The 19,165-nt window shown below is 30.4% G+C and overlaps 3 protein-coding genes and 1 long non-coding RNA gene across 6 annotated transcripts; 3 read left to right on the forward strand and 1 right to left on the reverse strand.

Moving 5' to 3' along the window:
- Positions 1-5,252: 5,252 nt before the first annotated feature.
- LOC136974684 (uncharacterized) lies at positions 5,253-8,479 on the forward strand. Its single transcript, XM_067269625.1, has 6 exons — positions 5,253-5,462; positions 7,678-7,751; positions 7,864-7,947; positions 8,033-8,095; positions 8,179-8,266; positions 8,331-8,479. Exons 1-5 carry the CDS (start codon positions 5,369-5,371, stop codon positions 8,239-8,241), a joined length of 378 nt encoding a protein of 125 aa, XP_067125726.1. The 5' UTR covers positions 5,253-5,368; the 3' UTR covers positions 8,242-8,266; positions 8,331-8,479.
- A 2,185-nt stretch (positions 8,480-10,664) lies between these two features.
- Positions 10,665-15,670, reverse strand: LOC136974667 (deoxyuridine 5'-triphosphate nucleotidohydrolase-like). Of its 2 annotated transcripts, none has more exons than XM_067269609.1 (2): positions 15,519-15,658; positions 10,665-11,398 (listed from the first exon to the last, which is right to left on the reverse strand). In XM_067269609.1, exons 1-2 carry the CDS (start codon positions 15,532-15,534, stop codon positions 10,800-10,802), a joined length of 615 nt encoding a protein of 204 aa, XP_067125710.1. In that variant the 5' UTR covers positions 15,535-15,658; the 3' UTR covers positions 10,665-10,799. The 2 variants fall into 2 exon arrangements, 1 of the variants encoding a protein (XP_067125710.1); XR_010880675.1 differs by lacking the exon at positions 10,665-11,398 and adding an exon at positions 11,523-11,702 and having other exon boundaries at positions 15,519-15,670.
- Positions 15,671-16,064: 394 nt separating this feature from the next.
- Positions 16,065-17,267, forward strand: LOC136974685 (uncharacterized). The gene is made up of 6 exons (XM_067269626.1): positions 16,065-16,234; positions 16,308-16,355; positions 16,427-16,456; positions 16,531-16,569; positions 16,854-16,988; positions 17,057-17,267. The coding sequence occupies exons 1-6, from the start codon at positions 16,232-16,234 to the stop codon at positions 17,264-17,266; spliced, it is 465 nt and encodes a 154-aa protein (XP_067125727.1). The 5' UTR covers positions 16,065-16,231; the 3' UTR covers position 17,267.
- Positions 17,268-17,433: 166 nt separating this feature from the next.
- LOC136974686 (uncharacterized) lies at positions 17,434-18,399 on the forward strand. Of its 2 annotated transcripts, none has more exons than XR_010880679.1 (4): positions 17,434-17,499; positions 17,573-17,778; positions 17,915-18,247; positions 18,329-18,399. It is a non-coding gene; the product is annotated as an uncharacterized lncRNA (long non-coding RNA). The 2 variants fall into 2 exon arrangements; XR_010880680.1 differs by having other exon boundaries at positions 17,954-18,247.
- The last annotated feature ends 766 nt before the right edge of the window (positions 18,400-19,165 follow it).

A 19,165-nucleotide genomic window follows, 5' to 3' on the forward strand; every position in this document is an offset into this window, starting at 1 on the left:
CTTCCATCTATGGTAATCTGTTTCCAATAATCCCCATAACACGCTCTTCGAACGATGGCAGGATATTGCGATCTCGTAGACAGTTTCTCCTTACCTTAGCATACTCGATGACTATACATAAATCACAGGGATTAACTCTTCCAAAAATCAAAATAGATATAGGAAAAAAAGAGACAGCAATCGGTCTTACTTACCTATGTTACATTGAGTCGAGTGAAAAAATAACTGATTCGGTATTTTTAAAGAGTTACAATAAAGATCGCTACGAGTCAATCTGTAAGTCCAAGGCCCATAGTGATAGATAGAATTTCGTGAGACGTTGGCATAGCAATTAATTAATGGCTTATTCTGACCTTATATTTGTACCTTTAAATGATCCAATAGAAATCAAATATATTGTTTAGAAGAAATGATTCTTTGTTTCTTTTTTCCCTCATAATCTAGAAAATAAAGGTGCGAGCAGCTTCGTTCCGACTACACTCTGATACAGCGTTACTTAACTAGTTACTATTGTCATTAAAAAGTTATTACAAATTTTAAGATATTATAAGCTGTGGAGAGGTTAAAAATATTCATTGGAAGATAGGCAGAGATGGTCAGGAATTTTGAAGACCCTAACGAAGTAATCGAACAATGGTCCTTATCTGCTACAGTACAATATATACAGGTTTACCCGCCCTTATTCCTCTAGAAACTCCAACTAACGTGCCAGTTCATTCTTGACTTTCGCAGGATTGGAGCGTACTGTAAAATATCAAAATTTTTAAATTGTGAATTGAAAATGTCTGTTAATGGAGAAATCGTAAAAGTATCAGAAGCTGCAAATGAAATCAGTCAAGATTCATTATACAGTGAAATGTCGAAGTTGAGGTTAAAAGATGCGGTCGTTTATTACGAAAGCTTGCTTGCTGAAAATAATTTGACTACATCGGGATTTTCAACTTCAATTTCTCGTGAAGCAATGTTGATGGGTGAAGAATTTACAAACGTACTATGGACATGCTGGCTGAAAAAATACTTCTGACTGATGAAGAACTTGTTCATGAAAATGAAAACTGTGACGAGGAACCTTTTGAAAGAGTCGAAGGTACCATAGCTCATCAGATGAATATGAACCAGAAGGAAAAAAAAAGAAGAGAGGTAGACCATCTTTCTTTGGATTACAAAATTAAAGTTGTTAATATTGCAAAGGTCACCCCACGTGGAATTTACAAACATTGGAAAAAAAAAGGATGCAGCCGGTTAAAAAAGATGGAATATTTATCCCAATGGAAAAAAGAAATTTAAAAAAAGGAGGAAATCAATTTGATAAGTACGCAACAATCGATTCCTGGACACATGATCGTTTTGTTGAAGCCCGAGAGAATTATCGACAAGTGACAACGCGGAATTTACAACAGTGGGCTTTAGCAGCAGCACGACAATTTACAGATTTTCAATTTAAAGCTTCTGACAGCTGGGTTCATAAATTCAAAAAGAAGCACGGAATTCGTCAACGAAAAATGACAAAATTTGTTTAAAAAAAAAAAAGAAAGAAACAGCGACGACGAAGACACCTTGGCTTCTGCAGACATTTTTCGAACCCAGACGTTCAAATTGATACCGAATTTCAACTAAGATTTTGTTATCAACACTGACCAGACAGGTAGAATTATTGCAGAGTATTTACAAATTCATTTTGCTCTCTACTTTTACGACTCTGATAAAATAGTTCAATTTCGGTTGTTTTCTGTTTCCAGGATGTCAGTATCAGTCGGTGTACAACAGGACTCTGGATGAAAAAGGAAGCAAAACTATTTTCGTCAAAAGGCACGACATGAATAAAGTGACGCATACATATACCGCTCAGTACGCTGTCACTCTGTCTGGAAAAGTCTTATTTCAAGTATTTGTTTGTTTACAAGAAGCAACCGGTAACTTTGGCCCCCGAGTTCAAAAAACAGTAAATGAATATGCGCAAAAATATTAAAATGTCGTAATAACGTCTTCGAAATCTGGGAAGATAACGACTGGACTGTACATTGACTTTCTCAACCGTTGTTTAAAGTCTTATGTGGGAAAAGAACAGTTTCTATTAATTATTGACTCTTGGGATGGACAAACAAAGCCTGAATTATATGACGAAATGTTTCAGGATGACGAAAAATCACCGACTTGTACAATTAAAGTGATTTCTCCAAAATGTACTCCTCTTGTTCAACCTTGCGACGTCTATTTTTATAGACAGGTAAAAAATCTAATAAAGCGTATACAAAATTGCGCTTATCTGATTGAAAATAATAGAGAAATAAACCCCCGTGAAGACTGTATAAAAATACAATCAATAGTGCATCATCAACTGTCATCGCCAATTTTTAATGAAATGATCAGATATGCCTGGTACTCTCCCAGGCTTTCTGATAAAAGAGAAATTTTTATGAATGTAAACGAAGTACAGTAGACCCCCCTATAACACGGTAGATACGTTCCGTGTTACATGAGTCCGTGTTATAGGGGTCTACTATATGTTTTTCGATAGATCTTTTAAAAAAAGGTTGTTCGTGTAAACAATCGCCCTTCATAAATTGTGCAAGATGTCAAAATATATTTTGTTTTCGATGTTTTTATGATAATTATCATTCTGGTGCTTGTATGTAAAATAAAAAATTGACAAATAAAGACGATATTGTAAAAATTTTTATATAAATAAAACCCTACCCGAAATTTTTGTTATAGTGGTAATTAAAGGTTTAATTTACCTCTATTAAAAATGCATTTAAAATTATTCAACTTTTTAAAAATAAAATATTATCTTTAATTCACATTTTAATTAGCTGTAACAGTCATTTCATAAATAAAATCAAATTATTTATGATTTAATTAATAATATTTTTAGGTCATTAACTTTATTTAAAAGTTGTTATAATTTTTAAAATAATTAAAAAATAAAAAATTAGCTGGAGGTAGGACCAAACCTAGCTCACCCGCGAGGCAAGAAATTTAGGTACACACTCAACCATTTCGCTATGTTGCCATGTTGTAAAATCGATCGGTATATGAGCTGCGCTTAAAACTTTAGAGCCCCTTTTCTCGGAATCTTCTGGTTAGTGCCCTTTCCAATTCTTCTGAGTGGACACCCTTGACAGTGGCGTAGCGAAGGGGGGTGCAAGGGGGTGTATCATGCACCGGGCGCCACTCGCAGAGGGGCGCCCATATGGTCTTCAAGACAAACTATGTGTTTCTGGAGGGGAAGAGGGGCGCCAATAAAGTGTCGGGCGCTAGTTATGCCCGGGCGCCAGTTATGTTAGCTACTCCAATGACCCTTGAGGTATACTACTAACCTGCGAAGTCATCTCGAACTGAATTTCCGAGACCGTAAGGTCCCCTTGTCAGTAATAAAAGGAACCAACTTTTCTTAATGATAAAAAAAAATGTAATCATATACAAAGTTCCACTGAATTTCTTTAATGAATTAAGGAAATTGATAAGCGAATAACGTGTTTCCTCTCATTAATTTGCTTTGCAGGAAATTTTAAAAATGTTGTTTTTATAGAAAATTTACAATACAAGTCATAAAAATATTTTTAAATTTTAAGTTAATTCTGTTAATCCAATAAAAATTTATATTCTCGTTTTACGACCTAACCGGTCGTTAAACGAGCCGCAATTTTCCCTAAGCCGAGTGTCATAAATTAAAAATGCGTTCTTGTTTTAAAGCAGGTTTTCCTCTAAAAGGGCATCTACAACTTTACTAAATCAATTAATAAATTTCAATTTACAATGTAGTTATGTCTAATTTCAAGTTTTAAAATATTAACTTCCTGAAAGATAAATACCTTCCTGTGAATACCGTTAATTAATTTAATATTTTCCTTCAGAAATTATGGCTTATGAAGTGATTGTAAAAGAGATAAATTCAATTTTTTTATAAACACAAAAACATATTAGAGCCATACTTTTAAATTTGGCATAATGTACTTTGAGGTCATTCCTGAATTAATTACGATACGTACACGAAAAATGCTAAATATAAAGTATACATATTGATATTTTAATTAATTAATTATAATCGCAATTATCTGTCGAAATGTATCAAATTATTACGAACAATCAAATGAAAACCAATCGCCAGGCATAGGAGGCGGAGCACTCAAAAGTTGACAACGATGCTGTATACGAATAATAATACCGTCTAATTATTATGTCTTTGTGTCCTTTTTTAACTTAATTTAAAATTTATTTTGTATACTAGTACTTTCTATATATTAACAGGACTTATTATACCAGTATAATAAGTCATGTTAATATATAGAAAGTACTAGTATACAAAATAAATTTTAAATTAAAATAATACCATCTGTTTGAAAAGAGGGCGGTATAATACGTAAACGACAGTGTTGCCAACTTTTGCAGCTCTTCAGTTTGCGTGGTAACCCATTTTCATTTGACTGCCTGCAATATGCAGGGGCGTCGTCGCAATATGCAGGGATTCGTTTTTATCTGACGATGGAGGGCGAGTCCTTGAAGACGTGAGTTTGCACCCGTCGTCGCAAAATAATTGAAAACAATTCCTGTGTTTTTGCGAACAGTTTAGACTTTTGGCCTGGTGGCGTAATTACGGGAAGGAAAGTACTTTGATTTATGACCAGTGGAAATGACGGTGGAGGTGAAAAGAAAGGGAAATTTTCGGCTTAGAAAGTATCTGTAGTAGAATTTAATGGTCTGATGTATTAGTCATATTGAACATTATAACTTTTGACGTGAAAACACCTGACTTCCGGTCTAAAACGGACGTTCGTATATATAGTAGTTAGACCAGGTGTCTGGTCCCTAAGAGTTCCAAATCTAATTTCAATTTTTATCTATCTAATTCCGTTCTCGACATTCACGAAGAACGGACAGACGAAATGCAATGGGAATGTGCAGGTTTGCAATGTCCAAATTGCAGTCCAATGAACGTTTATCAAGCGCAAAGAAAGTCTGTTTACGTTTTAACTAACGACGAAAAGATGAGACGAACATTAAAATGAGGTATAGGATGCGAATAACGATCATATTGCTAACTCGTTGTCAATATAAAAAATTGCGGAAAACTCATGTCTCGGGACGAATCGTTGCAAATGAGAATACAATTTCTAAAAAATGTTTATTTTTAACGTTACATTTTATTCATGAAACTATTTTCGATAAATAAAGTCCATTAATTGCATCCGGATTCGATCGTTTAAGTGGTTAAGATAAAAACTTCCTTTGCTCGTTATCGGTATTAATACACTCGTGCATATATATAATTGTTTTAGTTTTTTTTCCGTAAAGAGGGGAATTTTCATCGCTTCGAATTCGTTTTCACTTATTAAAATAGTTTTTTTGTGTTATTACGTGAAAAATCATGAGGAAAATCGCAATATCCATCCTTCTTATGGCGTATGTTAGTTGCACTTTGGCTAACTCGTTTGTGAAAAGATCATTTCGTGACATTTGCGGTAAGTATAACTTATACTTTTCTACCTTTTTCTCTTTCCTCTTTGTTAGTATTAATTACCAGGGCCTGTTTGTTTAGTCATACTCATTGCGTGCTCGTGCACATCTACGATGGGTGGCGACCGGGTGGTGAAGGAGAGGGCTTGAGCACTCCTGAAAATTTCCTGGAGATTTTCGGTCGCCCGGATTTCCGCAGCGGTAGGAATTAAATCTGAATTTCGAAAATAGGGTCGACAAGCAAAAACGACTAGGAACACGTAATTTATTAAAACCCCTTACGCAAAAATCCTTCATACGACTTATAAAAATGGTTCGACCTATCTTTTTGCTTAAATATTTAGATCATGCCACACATCAATGATCAGGATTTTAAATTATTAAAGATAATAGAATAAAACTTCAAAATATAGCATTAAGAAGCAAATTAAATAGACGAAATAAAATTAAAATATATAAATATAAAAATAGTACGGAACGAGCAAATAAGTTCTCGAATGATAATCAATTAAAAATTAATTAAAGCTGATAAAACTAAATAATAGCGATAAAGATTGAAAATATAATTCGAAAATACACACATATCGCAAATAAATTGAACTAACTCATTTTCCACATCTGTACACAGGGCCGGATTTACATAAGGGCATTTGGGGCCTGTGCCCAGGGCCCCCACAAAATAGGGGCCCCCACAAAACTAAAAAAAATTATGTTTAAACATAATTTTTTTTTCTATTACCGCGACAGTCTAGTGTGGCCTAATCATGGGGGCCACAGGCAGAGAAAACCAAACCCGGGAAAAAACCTATGAAACATCGGAAAATTTCGGGAAAAAATTTCACATAGGTATTTTTCAGTTAAATTAAAATAATTAGTTTTACACAATAAAATATATGTATGTTTACAATAACCTTATTTTTAAATGAAATTTACAACTTCCTAGTTGAAATCTATTTGAAAGTGCAGTATTTTGTGTAAATTTTCTAAATTATCAAATTTGCTTACTCTTAAAGGGGGCCCCCACCGTATTTGTGCCCAGGGCCCCCTGATTGTTAAATCTGGCACTGTCTGTACATCCACACGAGCCCACAGTTTACATTTGAGGCACATAATCCACTTTTCCTGGGTAGTTCTATATTGTTTATTGCAATATATGCAATAAGTATTTTAATCGTTATTTTCCGGTTCTTTAGGACTTTTCTGCCTCTTTTCTTTACTGAACTTCCAATCCAATTTCTCCAAATCCCTTCTGCAAGTTCCAGATTTTTTAACTTTAGCAATGGCTTCTGGTGTGGCTTTGAATCCAGTTATTTCTTCCGCTTGTTGTCGTTTGCGGCCAAAATAAACCGTAGCAAAACACAATCAGAAACAAGATCGGCAACACTGCCGAAGATGCCCCAATGTCATGATTTAGAAACTTTAAGTGGAACCCTGAGAATAGGGCACCAAGCCATGATCTGGTCACGGGAATAAGTTAATGTTTTATCCTTCTAACAGGAAAAATAACTTATAACAAAACATGCCAATTCTATATAAATGGAAGCAAAATATTATAAGAAATTGAATGAAACAGACAACTTATTTGATATTTCAACTACGCTTGTCGGAGAACAACACAGACACCACACTCAACAAGCCGTCATTAAAACTCAACTGTCTAGCCTCTAAAGAGAGTCTCCTTTTATTTTGTTTCGAAGAGAATTTAATTGACGAACTTGCCCGTCCTCCCCTAATAACATTGCAATTTAAAAGCCTTATCATTAGTGTATGATGAGTCCTAAATATTTAAGCGAGGTGGGCTAAAAGAATTGTCATAAAAGAACAAAAAGCTTAACGGGAGGGAAAATACGAGCGATCCAACGCCCAAAATAAGGCCGAAACTCTTTCCAATTGTTTTCTTTTTTTCTTTTTTTTTAATGTTTACTGTCGATCGTCTTTTTCCGGTTTTTTTTCGAAAAATTGGCTCTATATACCTTAACTTATATAAATTAATGTTTTATATTATGCACAACGTTTATTACGGAAGATTTCCAAGGTAAGAATTAACTGCTTATGCAGTAAAGAGTCACTTTAATTTAGCACCTCTAACGACGTTGCAAGCCGTTGTAGGGAGGAGTTCTAGGTTTATTATGGCGTAAACGATAAAAAATGACATTTATAGAATTTTGATTAATTTATAATTTATTGAAAAACTTAATCTTTTAAATGTGAATACTGCAGCATTATCTAGAGATCAGTTGTCCGTGTTCGCCGATTGCCTGGACGATTCCATGAGTGACGAAAGCAGAGATGTGGTGAGTTGTCTCTCATTAAATCATGTAAAACTATTTCATGTAAATATTGTATCATGTATCACATAATCACGTAAATTTAATTACAATAATGATCTTTAGCATTTATTTGTAGGTACGTGGTTATATGGAATGCCTCGGTTTCTCTTCCATCTTCGATTATATAGAAGGCACGTGCGCATTTGAAAACCTCGATCCTGTAAAGAAGTTTTTAAAAAGGCTAGATATATAGTCCTATATCTTTAATTTATTAAATTTTTATATTTGTTTTTTTTTAATCTTAGGTAGTTGAAACCCTCGAAAACGTCTTTTCTTGTCATAAGCAATACGCAGAACGTTTAGAAACTGTAAGTATTAACGATGTATAATGCAGTAATATAGTAAGATATACATAAATAATACAAGAAATACGTAATTACATTTCTTAAAGGTTACAAAGAAAGAAGACGAAGGCAGATGTTTGCTGGTCGCAACAGACAGAATAGTGCAATAATCAAGGACTTTCACAACCTCTACAAGTAAATATAATTGTTTTCATTATATTTACGGCACAATATTTAATGTAATCTTTTATGTTTACAGGCCCAAGGTTTTTCGACATTAGAATGTTACACGGAATCGAACGGAAAATCGATTGGTCTGAATATTTTAAACTACATTTATGAAAAATTAATGAATTTTTTACAATCTCTTGTAATTGGCTTTTTGAATTAAAATTGTTTCTGCATTGATTTCATTATGAATTTTTTTTATAACTGATTAAAACGGCACGAGACAATTTAGTTTGTTCTACGAGATTGATTACGTACTGTACATTATGTGTATGCATGGGGAAATATTTATGCCCTTTACAGGTAATTTAGATCCACAATGGGACCGAGCAGCGTGAGTGGAAGATGGAAAACCATGCACCGATTCGAACTGCTAACCAAAACTTCTGTGGGTGGGCTGGATGGGGTTCGAATTCCAACTCGACCTTAATGATATTTCCTCCACAGAAAATACGTTAGTTATCATTAACCGTGACTGTAATATATTTCGAACGTCGTCTTCGTTTACGAATTCTGCAGTGTTTTCATGCTTTCTATTCAGATTTTATGAAACTGGCTCTCTCTCTCTGCCGTTAGCTAAGCTAGATCACATCCGCCATAACAAAATTTTTCGTCTTTTTGAATTATTTAATTTGTAAAACAATGAAGACCGGGAAGAAGATTAATTTGCCATTAGAAGACAGAGAGACAAATTTTGGCCTCTACAATTTGTTCATTACGTACCACAGAAATGTAAGATTACACCAAGGATTGCACCTTTTGTTAGATATTTTCCGTGTAAACATGTAAAACAAAGTAACAAATAATATAAAATAAAAGTTTTTAATGTGTAACAAACCAGAAGAGTCCTAAATCCAGTAGGCCCATGTTAAAAACATTTCAAAATTTAGGATGAATTTCCCCGATTTTGTAGAACTACTCAAGAATAAACTACGTACAACCTACGCGTAGTAATACTTCGTTGAAACTTATGTACTCGCACAAAGCATTACGTTACGTGAGCCAGTATATTGTGACGTAATACAGTAACAACGTAACGCAATCGTCGCGTCACCTGGATGCCTACTGTAATTTCAGATTAAGTATACCAAAAGCTTATCAACAATGAATTGAAACCTCAACGATGATAATTTTTTTTGGCGATTTTTAAAGAGTGATACATTTAAACCCTATCAATGGGTTCAGCAGGGCCTTTTGTTAGAGTATACTATTTAAAAAGGCCTGAAATAGTAAATGGTCCAGGGCTCTTTCCGTCTTTTAGAGGCCCCCCCGTACAGTAATGTTTGTCCTTATTATTTTTCGCACCGGAAGGGTCAGGTAATCCTTTATAATACTCGTTTTTATATAAAAACGAGTATTAGTAGTAGTCAAATGACACATACGAATCACAAAAATTGTCAAGTAAATTCAATTTGTTGTATTTATAAGTAATTTTTAGGTAAATAAGTGTTATATGTAATAAGTTTGGTGTTTTTGCAATTATTCTACGTTATTAATAATGCGACACTGAAAGTATTTTAAAAGATTTTTTATTTTTACTTTCATTAATACAGAGAAATCATTTAAATTTTACAATTTAAGTGTATCCACTTTTTCTTTTAGTTTATCTAAACCAAGACACAATTCTGCCATTAAGTATAGGAATAAATTTTCACGATGGGTAATGATGTAATTACGATCTAATTTTTGATATTTTATAATGTAACACCAAGAAAGCTGACGTTGAAATTCGTCAATGAACTCTTGGTCAAGCTTTTGATAACGGGAAACAAAATTCCAGTTTAGGAAGTCTTGTATTTGACGTAAAGTTGAGGTTTTTAATTGTTGGTATTTTAAGAGTTTTTTAATATCAAATTTATGTACGTAGCCAATAATAAAAGCATCCGAAAGAATTTGGTGTTCGGCTACTTTATTCCAATCAAGATGGTCGAAAAAAGTTGTAAGGAAATGATCATTTAATATTTGATATTGACATATTAAATCCCATTTTGCATAGTTAATATGGTCCATAATAAATGAGGGTAGAAATTTGTAATTTTTCCATATGTGGTTCCAATTTAATTTATTCGCGAATTCCCTAATAAACTCTTCAGATAAATTACGTCGTCGACTAATTGTATCCCAGTGGACATAGTTTTGAAATTGACGAATAACGGTTTCATCTATAGCCGAAGATGAGAAAGCTTTCCAGTCAATTGGTGTAGCGGCTATAAAGAAATAAAACATTTTATATTATTTGCTGCTTTATTCAAGTACATATTCTGTATACATATAAGAGTGTACATTCTTGAGTATAAAATGAGGATTACATATATTATATTTGAGTACATTACAAAATAATATCAAATATTTAATTTATAAAACATTTTATATTATTTGCTGCTTTATTCAAGTACATATTATGTATACATATAAGAGTGTACATTCTTGAGTATAAAATGAGGATTACATATATTATATTTGAGTACATTACAAAATAATATCAAATATTTAATTTTTGTTACAAGTAGTTATGATCATTATGAGTTCCAAAATTTTCTTTTTTTTCAGATACAGTATCTTCTTTTTTTTCAGATACAGTAATTTCGTCTTCAAAAACTACTTTTTTAGTAATATTATAGTCTTCAGTATCAGAATCAGACAGAATTTCTTTACAATCATCAAAATTTATTTTTTGAGAAAAGGTACAGTCGCCAAACCCTTGTTCATTTCTGTCTGTCTCGCTTAATGATTCCATTTCTAAAAATACTGGATGTGAGATTTTTTCGAAGATAATTTGTGCAATGGCAGTTCCACGTTCAATAACAATATTTTTGGGGCCAAAGTTGTACATCATCACCCCAATATTTCCACGATAGTCGGAATCGATGATGCCTGCATTTATTATTATGTTATCTAGCGACAAAGAAGATTTTGGAGCCAATCTGATATAACATTTATTATTAGGTATTTCGATGGCCAGATCAATAAAAATAATTTTTTGTTCATTCGAGTTTATTTCAAAACCCTTGACACAAAAAATGTCATATCCTGCTGCTCCCTCTGAAGCTTTAGTGGGAATTTTAGCAGCCTCGCTTAATTTTTTAAAATATACAAATTCTAGAAAATAAAATATTTATTATTACATTTATAAACATTAATATTAAATTTATATTTTATAAAATATTACATTTCATACAATTACATTTTATGAAATATTTGTTAAATATTGGTAATGTTATTTTATCATTTATTACAAAAAATTTACATTCGTATATTTTATTATTTGGTAATTTTAATGATGCTGCTTTATTACATGTTTGTTTTAAACACGAGTAAGTTTTACTACAAATACTATGTATTATATAACTACATTTTCTTTTGTATACTATTATAAAGCCATATTGTGGAAATGATGAGGAATCTGCAAAATTAAAAGTAAAAATTGTAGTGCCCAAATGATAGTGCATCTATTCCATTATCTAAAATAAATTTTTTATCATAAAATGGAGAAAGGGAAATTTTATTTTGTAGATATGTTGTTACTATATGATTTTTGCTTTGAATTCCATATTGTTGATGCCTTAATAATTCTGTATTAAACAAAACTTCTTTATATTTATCATGATTAAATGTTTTTACAACAGATTTTTTAATTCCCTTGGCAGTTTTCTTATTTTGTTTATCGAAAATATAGGAATACATTTTTGGTTTCAATGAGCAAAATTCAATTATAGGTTTCGATAATGTTTCATCTTTAAAATATCCTAGTTTACTTTTGTTCGCTTCGTTATATAATTTATGGTTTTTAGGGTAATTACTAAAATCGAAGATATCCGGGAATGATTTAAAATCTTCGTATACATCATTTGTATATATTTGAAGTGTTAGTGAATCCGTATCGGTATATAATAAATGTACGTTTTTGCCATATCTATTTTTAAATATTTTATAAAATGTTTCGTAAATATGCAATTTACTTAATTCTAATACGCAAAAACCAATATAAATTGGTTTGTCTAGAATTAAATTAGGTTTTTTCATTTTAAAAATAGTAAGGTTATCATTTATAATTTTGAAATTTTCTACAGATGGCTTAGCTAGATATCTGCGATACTGATTTAATGTCGTGGCTGCTTTTAGGTTAATACGTTTTCTTACGTTTTGACACGTTTTGCCAAAAAAACTATTATTCATTAATTTAAAAAATGATTTGTCAAAATCGTTAGTCGATTCTTGCCGTTTTTTATTATTAAAATATATATATTTTTTAAGCCATGCACTTTGGGAAAATGCCAATACTCTATGAATTTTGGTTATTATTAGACCTTCCTCTAGATAAAATTTTAAATTTCTATAATGAATTACATAGTTTGTTTTATCAAAAAGAGTAGGAATTAGTTTTTTATTATTACTATATTTTAAATTTAATTTTTTTAAGACTGTTTTTTGGTAATTGGATAATAAATTGTATGGGATATGTGTGTGTTCAGCAGCGAGTGGCAAATTATCATGTCTGTCATGAATAATTTCAGGATATTTTAAATCAACCTCTAAGATATATCCTATACTATTTTTATTTGATATATTAGGTATGTCTAGAGCATCTATTTCATCTTTGTGCAGCCATCGAAAATTATTTACGGGTAAATATGCACTCATTACGAATCCGTAAAGGTTATTCGCATCTATCGACAGAATATAATTATGAGGTTGATTTTTATCATATGTGTCGGGTATTAATGGATTATTTGCTTTTGCAAATCTTTTTCCCGCTAAACTTATTCCGCCCCTAATTCCACTTTCAATGAAAAGGTACATATCTAAATCATTAAATAATTCCAATTGGATTTTAGTCATTTTTAAACCACAGTTCCATGTTAAATCGGGCGTAGTTATGAAATATACAGGATCCAAATTATAATATGTTAAACTTAATTTTCTGAAATTCTGAAATATATCTGCCAATAATACTGTATCAACATATTGGTATAATTTTAAATAGTCTTTGAAAGTTTTACAATTAAATTTATCCCAAACTAATTGAGCATGATTGTAATCATCATCTGTAATATTTTCTCCTAATAATTCATTATAAAAGCATTTTTTTGGGGGTAGTTGTATTTCATTTAATATTTGCTTATTTTTAAAATAGGAATACGGAAAAATTCCTTTCCTTTTTAATAATTCTCTATATTTGCTGCGACGAAAAAAATGATTAAAAATTGGAAAATTATAATTTGCATTTTTTAAATTGTCAGTCAAAACTGAAAGAGAAGAATTTAAAAACTGAAAACTGTCAATAAATTTAAAATAATCTAATGAAAATGTTGTAAATTTTTCAGAATTTATAGGAATAATTTTGATTTTTGAAAATAATTTAGAGGGAATATTTTTAAAAATTAAATGCGAATCATAACCTGAAAAATTGTGCAATATAATGGGGATAAACGTTTTTAGTCGGTAATTTAAATTGCAGCAATTATGGGCCCACCCCCGAAAAAGACCTGTCTGATGATCATGATCCATTACACGCAGATCATTATCACCAAATTTTTTTTTACAAATATGACACAAATGTTTAAAATTATTGGAAACAGTATTTAAATTAATTTCAACATTGCGATTTATTTTATCTAACAAATTATTCAGCTGCATTTGAATATCAATTAAAAAATTATTAACAACATTATCTCCACAATAAAAATTAGCATATATTATTTTATCCTCATTTTCAATAATTATAATGGAATAACATATAGGTTTATGAATTTCAACAATTTTAGTACAACTTATTTTAGGGTCTATTTCATCAGAAGATACCTGTTCCAAAATTGATTCAAAATCTGCATATATACAGATTGCATGAAATAATGACTTTTCATGTGAGTGGAATTTTACAATTGTATTGTCTCCTTTTGGAGTAGATACTTTTTGATATTTATGATTAGAACAAAATTTTATATGATCGTTTAAAGTAGTTTTTCTTTCAAAACCATTTAAACAGAGTTTACAAAATTTTCTTGCTGATGATTTATCAGACATTAGTCTATTAAAATTCCGGATTAGAAAAAAATGAGATTTATACAATAACAAATTAATTTCTTTTTCAAATTGAAATTTACTTATATAGATTGGATAAATTAATTTCTTTTCATACCCATATACATGAATACTTAGACAATTATTTTTCTCAAATGTGGGAATATTTTTCACATTTATGGGAAATTTTAAACGGTTTAAATTTAAATATTTTAAATATTTTCTATATAAATAAATAGAATTTCTGTTACTACTAGTTGAGGGATATAAATGTGCAACTATACAATATAAAAAACATTGGTTATCTGAGCACTTTATATTTAATACACAACGTTTGAGAACTAGATGTTTAGGAAGAATAATATGGCCGCAGCCACCAATTTCATTTTTATATATCCCAATATTGACATCTATAAATATAATTTCTTTTAGTATCCACCCTGATCCATATTTTATAAACTCTTCAATATAATTTAGAATTGTATCAAATGCATTTCGTAATTTTTCACCAATCATATATGAGGACAAAATATGCTCAACATGGCTAGAAAAATATACATCTTGATACTCTATAATATCATCTTCTTTATATTTTAAAAATTTAGTTTTTAAATTAATTAAAAATTTCCTTCTACAAACAAAATTATCATTAACTAAAATATCATAAATATTTGATGTTATTTTTTCAAAACAGACAGCTGGATCTATATTTTCTAAAATAAAAGCCCTATAAGTTTTGGCATACCCTCTAAAAGCTTTTTTCCTTAAATTAAACATTCTGATCTAAATGTTCAGTCATTGCATCGAAAGCTTTTTTATATAATTTAAAGTCCTTAACATTGATATTATACTTGTTGGGCGGATAATTCCCTTTCATTTTTGTTAATGATATATACCAAACTGACTTGAATTCGATGACTTCCATTGTTTGATTGTCGCATACTTTTATCTTAAATGGCCGAATTTTAGAACATTTTGCAGTATCTGTAGACAGGTCTAGGTCAAACTTTTGTTTTTTTGATTCATCTTCGACATTTTTAGGTTTTGGACCTCTTTTTTTGCCCACATTCTGTTTCATATTAAAATCAAATTCACATTCTATATAAATATTAAGTAATTAAGTAACTTATTAAGTAATATTAACTTATTAAGTAATTTTAACATTTAAAAATATTTTAAATAAAAATTATAATATTACCATCAGCAGACGACATGATGCTTTATTCGTTGTCTTTGGAAGTCTTGTAGAAGATATTTTTCTCAATCTGGAGTTACAGCTTTTATACAAAATAATAGGGCGTGGTCAACTGATTTTATCTTAGGTGTGGCCGTGTTTATGAAGGAAAAATATATTTAATTTCGGGCGTGGCCGGTTGAGAATTTAAAATAACTATGTGACCATAAATTATACTTACGAAATAGTTGGGCGAGGTCATGTTTGTGAAGGAAAAATATATTTAATTTCGGGCGTGGCAGTTGTAGAAAGCAGGTTGAGAATTTAAAATAACTATATGACCATAAATTATACTTACGAAATAGTTGGGCGAGGTCATGTTTTTGAAGGAAAAATATATTTAATTTCGGGTGTGGCAGTTGTAGAAAGCAGGTTGAGAATTTAAAATAATTATATGACCATAAATTATACTTACGAAATAGATTTCTATCTTTGGTGGAGTCAACATTTTTAATAGCTGTGACCTAAATTATGAAATAGATTTATATCTTGGGTGGGGTCTGCAGAAAGTTGGTCAAGAATGTTGGGTGTGTACTGAATTTACAGGAAAAAAACAACCCAAGCGTGCACAATATAAGCTGCGATAAACTTAAGAAAACAACCATATCAAACAAGCAAAAGTAAAGGAAATCTCAGAAAAGATATTCAGAAAAGAAAGATATACTAATTTCAAAGCAATGGTAAGTATTTAAAATAACAGTTTATAATTTAGATTTAAATTCTTATAGTATTTAAATATATTTCATTTAACAGGCCACAGGAGGAAATTCAAATTTTGAAGCAGGAAGTAGTGATTTTCCTGTAAGTAGTATTTAAAATAATATAGTTTATAATTTAGATTTTTATGATTTTAAATATATTTCATTTAACAGGAAGATAATGTAATTGATGTAGATTCCCAAGTAAGTATTTAAAATAATATAGTTTATAATTTAGATTTTAATTTTTATGATTTTAAATATATTTTATTTAACAGCCATCAGGAGATAGTTATGACAAGACTATGGATGCTCCTGTATGTAGTTTAAAATAATATAGTTTATAATTTAGATTTTAATTTTTATGATTTTAAATAAATATAGAGTATAATGGATTTAATTAATCGAAGTGAAGTTGATGCAGTTACTCCTGTATGTAGTATTTAAAATAATATAGTTTATAATTTAGATTTTAATTTTTATGATTTTAAATAAATATAGAGTATAATAGATAATCGAAGTGAACTCTTTCACAAACAGGGAATACAAGTTAGGGGGGTAAAAAAAATTGTTGATAAATGACAAAGTAATTTATATACAGGCATCTAGATTGAAAGAAGAACTAAAAAAGAAAGAAGAAGAAGAAGAAGAAGAAGAAGAAGAAGATGATGATGATTATATTGAAAAAAAAGAGCAGGAAGAATGCGACAGAATCATACGGATGAGAGAGGAACAAGTAAGTTTTTTTTTTTTTTAAAAAAAAAAAAAATTTAAAAAAAGTATAACAAGGTAACTTATATACAGGCATCTGTGGAAAAAATATTTTTAAAAGAAAAACTAGAAGACAGCGAATATATTCAGTGGGGGGAAGAAAATAAAGAAGAATTAGACGGTTACTTGCATTTTATGAGGGAAGAAAGGAAAAGAAGGGAAGAAAGGAAAAGATGGGAAGAAAGGAAAAGACGGGAAAGAGAAGAAAGCGGTATGAGCAGCCAGGGGGGAGGAAATTCATAGACTCTCCTTCAACCTCCCCCCTCCCCTCCAACTCCCCCCCCCTGAAATTACCTATATAATGTTCATTCACGCATCCGGAAACATTATAAGAAATCCGACTTAAAAAATGAATTGTAAGTATATTTTTCTTATATATCTATATTTAATTAATAATATAATAAATAGAGAAAATATTTTAGATTTCGGTACTTTGGATTCGGGTGCATTAGATTGGAATACTTCATATTCAAGATGTGAGTAATAAATATAATATTTAAAAATAATGTATATTTATTTATTTATTTAATTCATATTAATATAAAATAGATTTCAACCCTTGCAATGTATGGAGGGATAATGTCGGAGTAATTATAGACTTTGAAGCTTTCACAATAGATGGCATGGACCTACCGTTTAATACGTTATGCAGACAACTTGGTTTTGTGGCACAAAACTCGAATGAATATCAAAAAATTGAATTTTATAATGAAATAATTACTTTTAAAGATTTAAGTTTTGCTAATAAAAAAAATGTAAGATTTGGCAATTATTTACATGGTTTATATTTAGCATATGAAAAACAATATTTCGGAAATTGGGAAAAAAGTGATAATGTGTGCAAAATTTTATATAATTTATTTTTAAAATATAAATTTTTTTACTATAAAGGAGGAGAAATTGAAAAAAATTACTTGAACTTAACTTCAGAAATATACAATGTGAATATTCCGTATTTTGATCTTGAAGAACGGGGAGTGCCCAAATCTTCAAAAATTCGAGTTCCATGTCCCTATCATACTAAAATATATCCGCATTATTGCCATGCTCCGAAGAACTGGAATATAGAGAGGCCATGTCCTCATCATCATGAAATATACCCGCATATATGTATGCCACCAAATGCGTTATTTTACGGGAAAATTTGCCCATTCCACACCCGGTTTACACAACATTGCAGCTTATGCGATGTTTTTTCGTACAAAGCATTTATGATCGAGCAAGGTAAGTACATTTTATTATTATTATTATTATATAAAAATTGGTAAATATGATTATATATATTTTTTTATTTATTTTGTACAGGTTTCTGGCAATAACTGCATTTTAAATAACTGTATGTTTTTGAAAAATAAAACAATTTTTTATATTTTAAATATTTTTATTCATTGAATTACAACATTGATTATACATTATAGTCGGTGGGCGTGCCAAATATAGATGTTGTTCGACAAATTTCTTTACAAATTCATCATTATAAAATTTATCAGTTTTACTCAGTTCTTTTAAACATTGGTTTCTATTCATTTTATATAGAAAATACAGACAGAAAAATCCACAATTCATCGAATATAAACTCTGATGAACAATATTATTCCAACAGCAATTTCTGGAATTTCGTTTAACAAATGTAATAATTTTCGGTTTAGTTGGTTTCATTCCATAACTATCGTAGTAAAAACAGGTTTTTCCATCGAAAAATGCGGATACCCAATGACTTCCAGGCTTATTTTTTTCGTCTAGATTAATTATAAATGATTTATATTTACCGATGCAAACGGGTAAATCATCGGATGCGAAAACTCCTCCGAAAGTTCTTTTAATTTTTTGGTCACTGGAGGCCAATTTCCATAACGTAATAGTATTCATTAGTAATCTACAAATACTGTCCTTGAGTGATCAATTTCAAGAGTGTTATTATATTCAAGTAAACAAATAACGTTTACAGTTTCTAATATAGCGGTTGCAAACTTTAATTCAATTGATATGTTTCCTTGTTCGCTTACACTAATATGCGATTCTGATGCCGAACGATCGGGAGAAAGATCAAAAGAATATAAAGTATAGCCATCTTTATAATCCCGGTAGGATATATTTGTAAATTTATGGTGATTAATACATCCTATATCTTCAAATAATGAT

The sequence above is a fragment of the Centruroides vittatus genome, unplaced genomic scaffold (genome assembly GCF_030686945.1).
Source record: "Centruroides vittatus isolate TY-2023 unplaced genomic scaffold, ASM3068694v2 contig_352, whole genome shotgun sequence".
Taxonomy (NCBI): Eukaryota; Metazoa; Arthropoda; class Arachnida; order Scorpiones; family Buthidae; genus Centruroides; species Centruroides vittatus.

Bases quoted from the DNA above. Each gene is read 5' to 3' on its own strand.
- LOC136974685 (XM_067269626.1), top strand. The intron at 16,356-16,426 runs GTAAGTAGTATT...TTCATTTAACAG, and splicing joins CAGGAAGTAGTGATTTTCCT to GAAGATAATGTAATTGATGT. The intron at 16,989-17,056 runs GTAAGTTTTTTT...ACTTATATACAG, and splicing joins TACGGATGAGAGAGGAACAA to GCATCTGTGGAAAAAATATT.
- LOC136974684 (XM_067269625.1), top strand. From the start codon at position 5,369: ATGAGGAAAATCGCAATATCCATCCTTCTTATGGCGTATGTTAGTTGC. The intron at 7,948-8,032 runs GTAAAGAAGTTT...TTTTAATCTTAG, and splicing joins CATTTGAAAACCTCGATCCT to GTAGTTGAAACCCTCGAAAA. The intron at 8,096-8,178 runs GTAAGTATTAAC...CATTTCTTAAAG, and splicing joins ACGCAGAACGTTTAGAAACT to GTTACAAAGAAAGAAGACGA.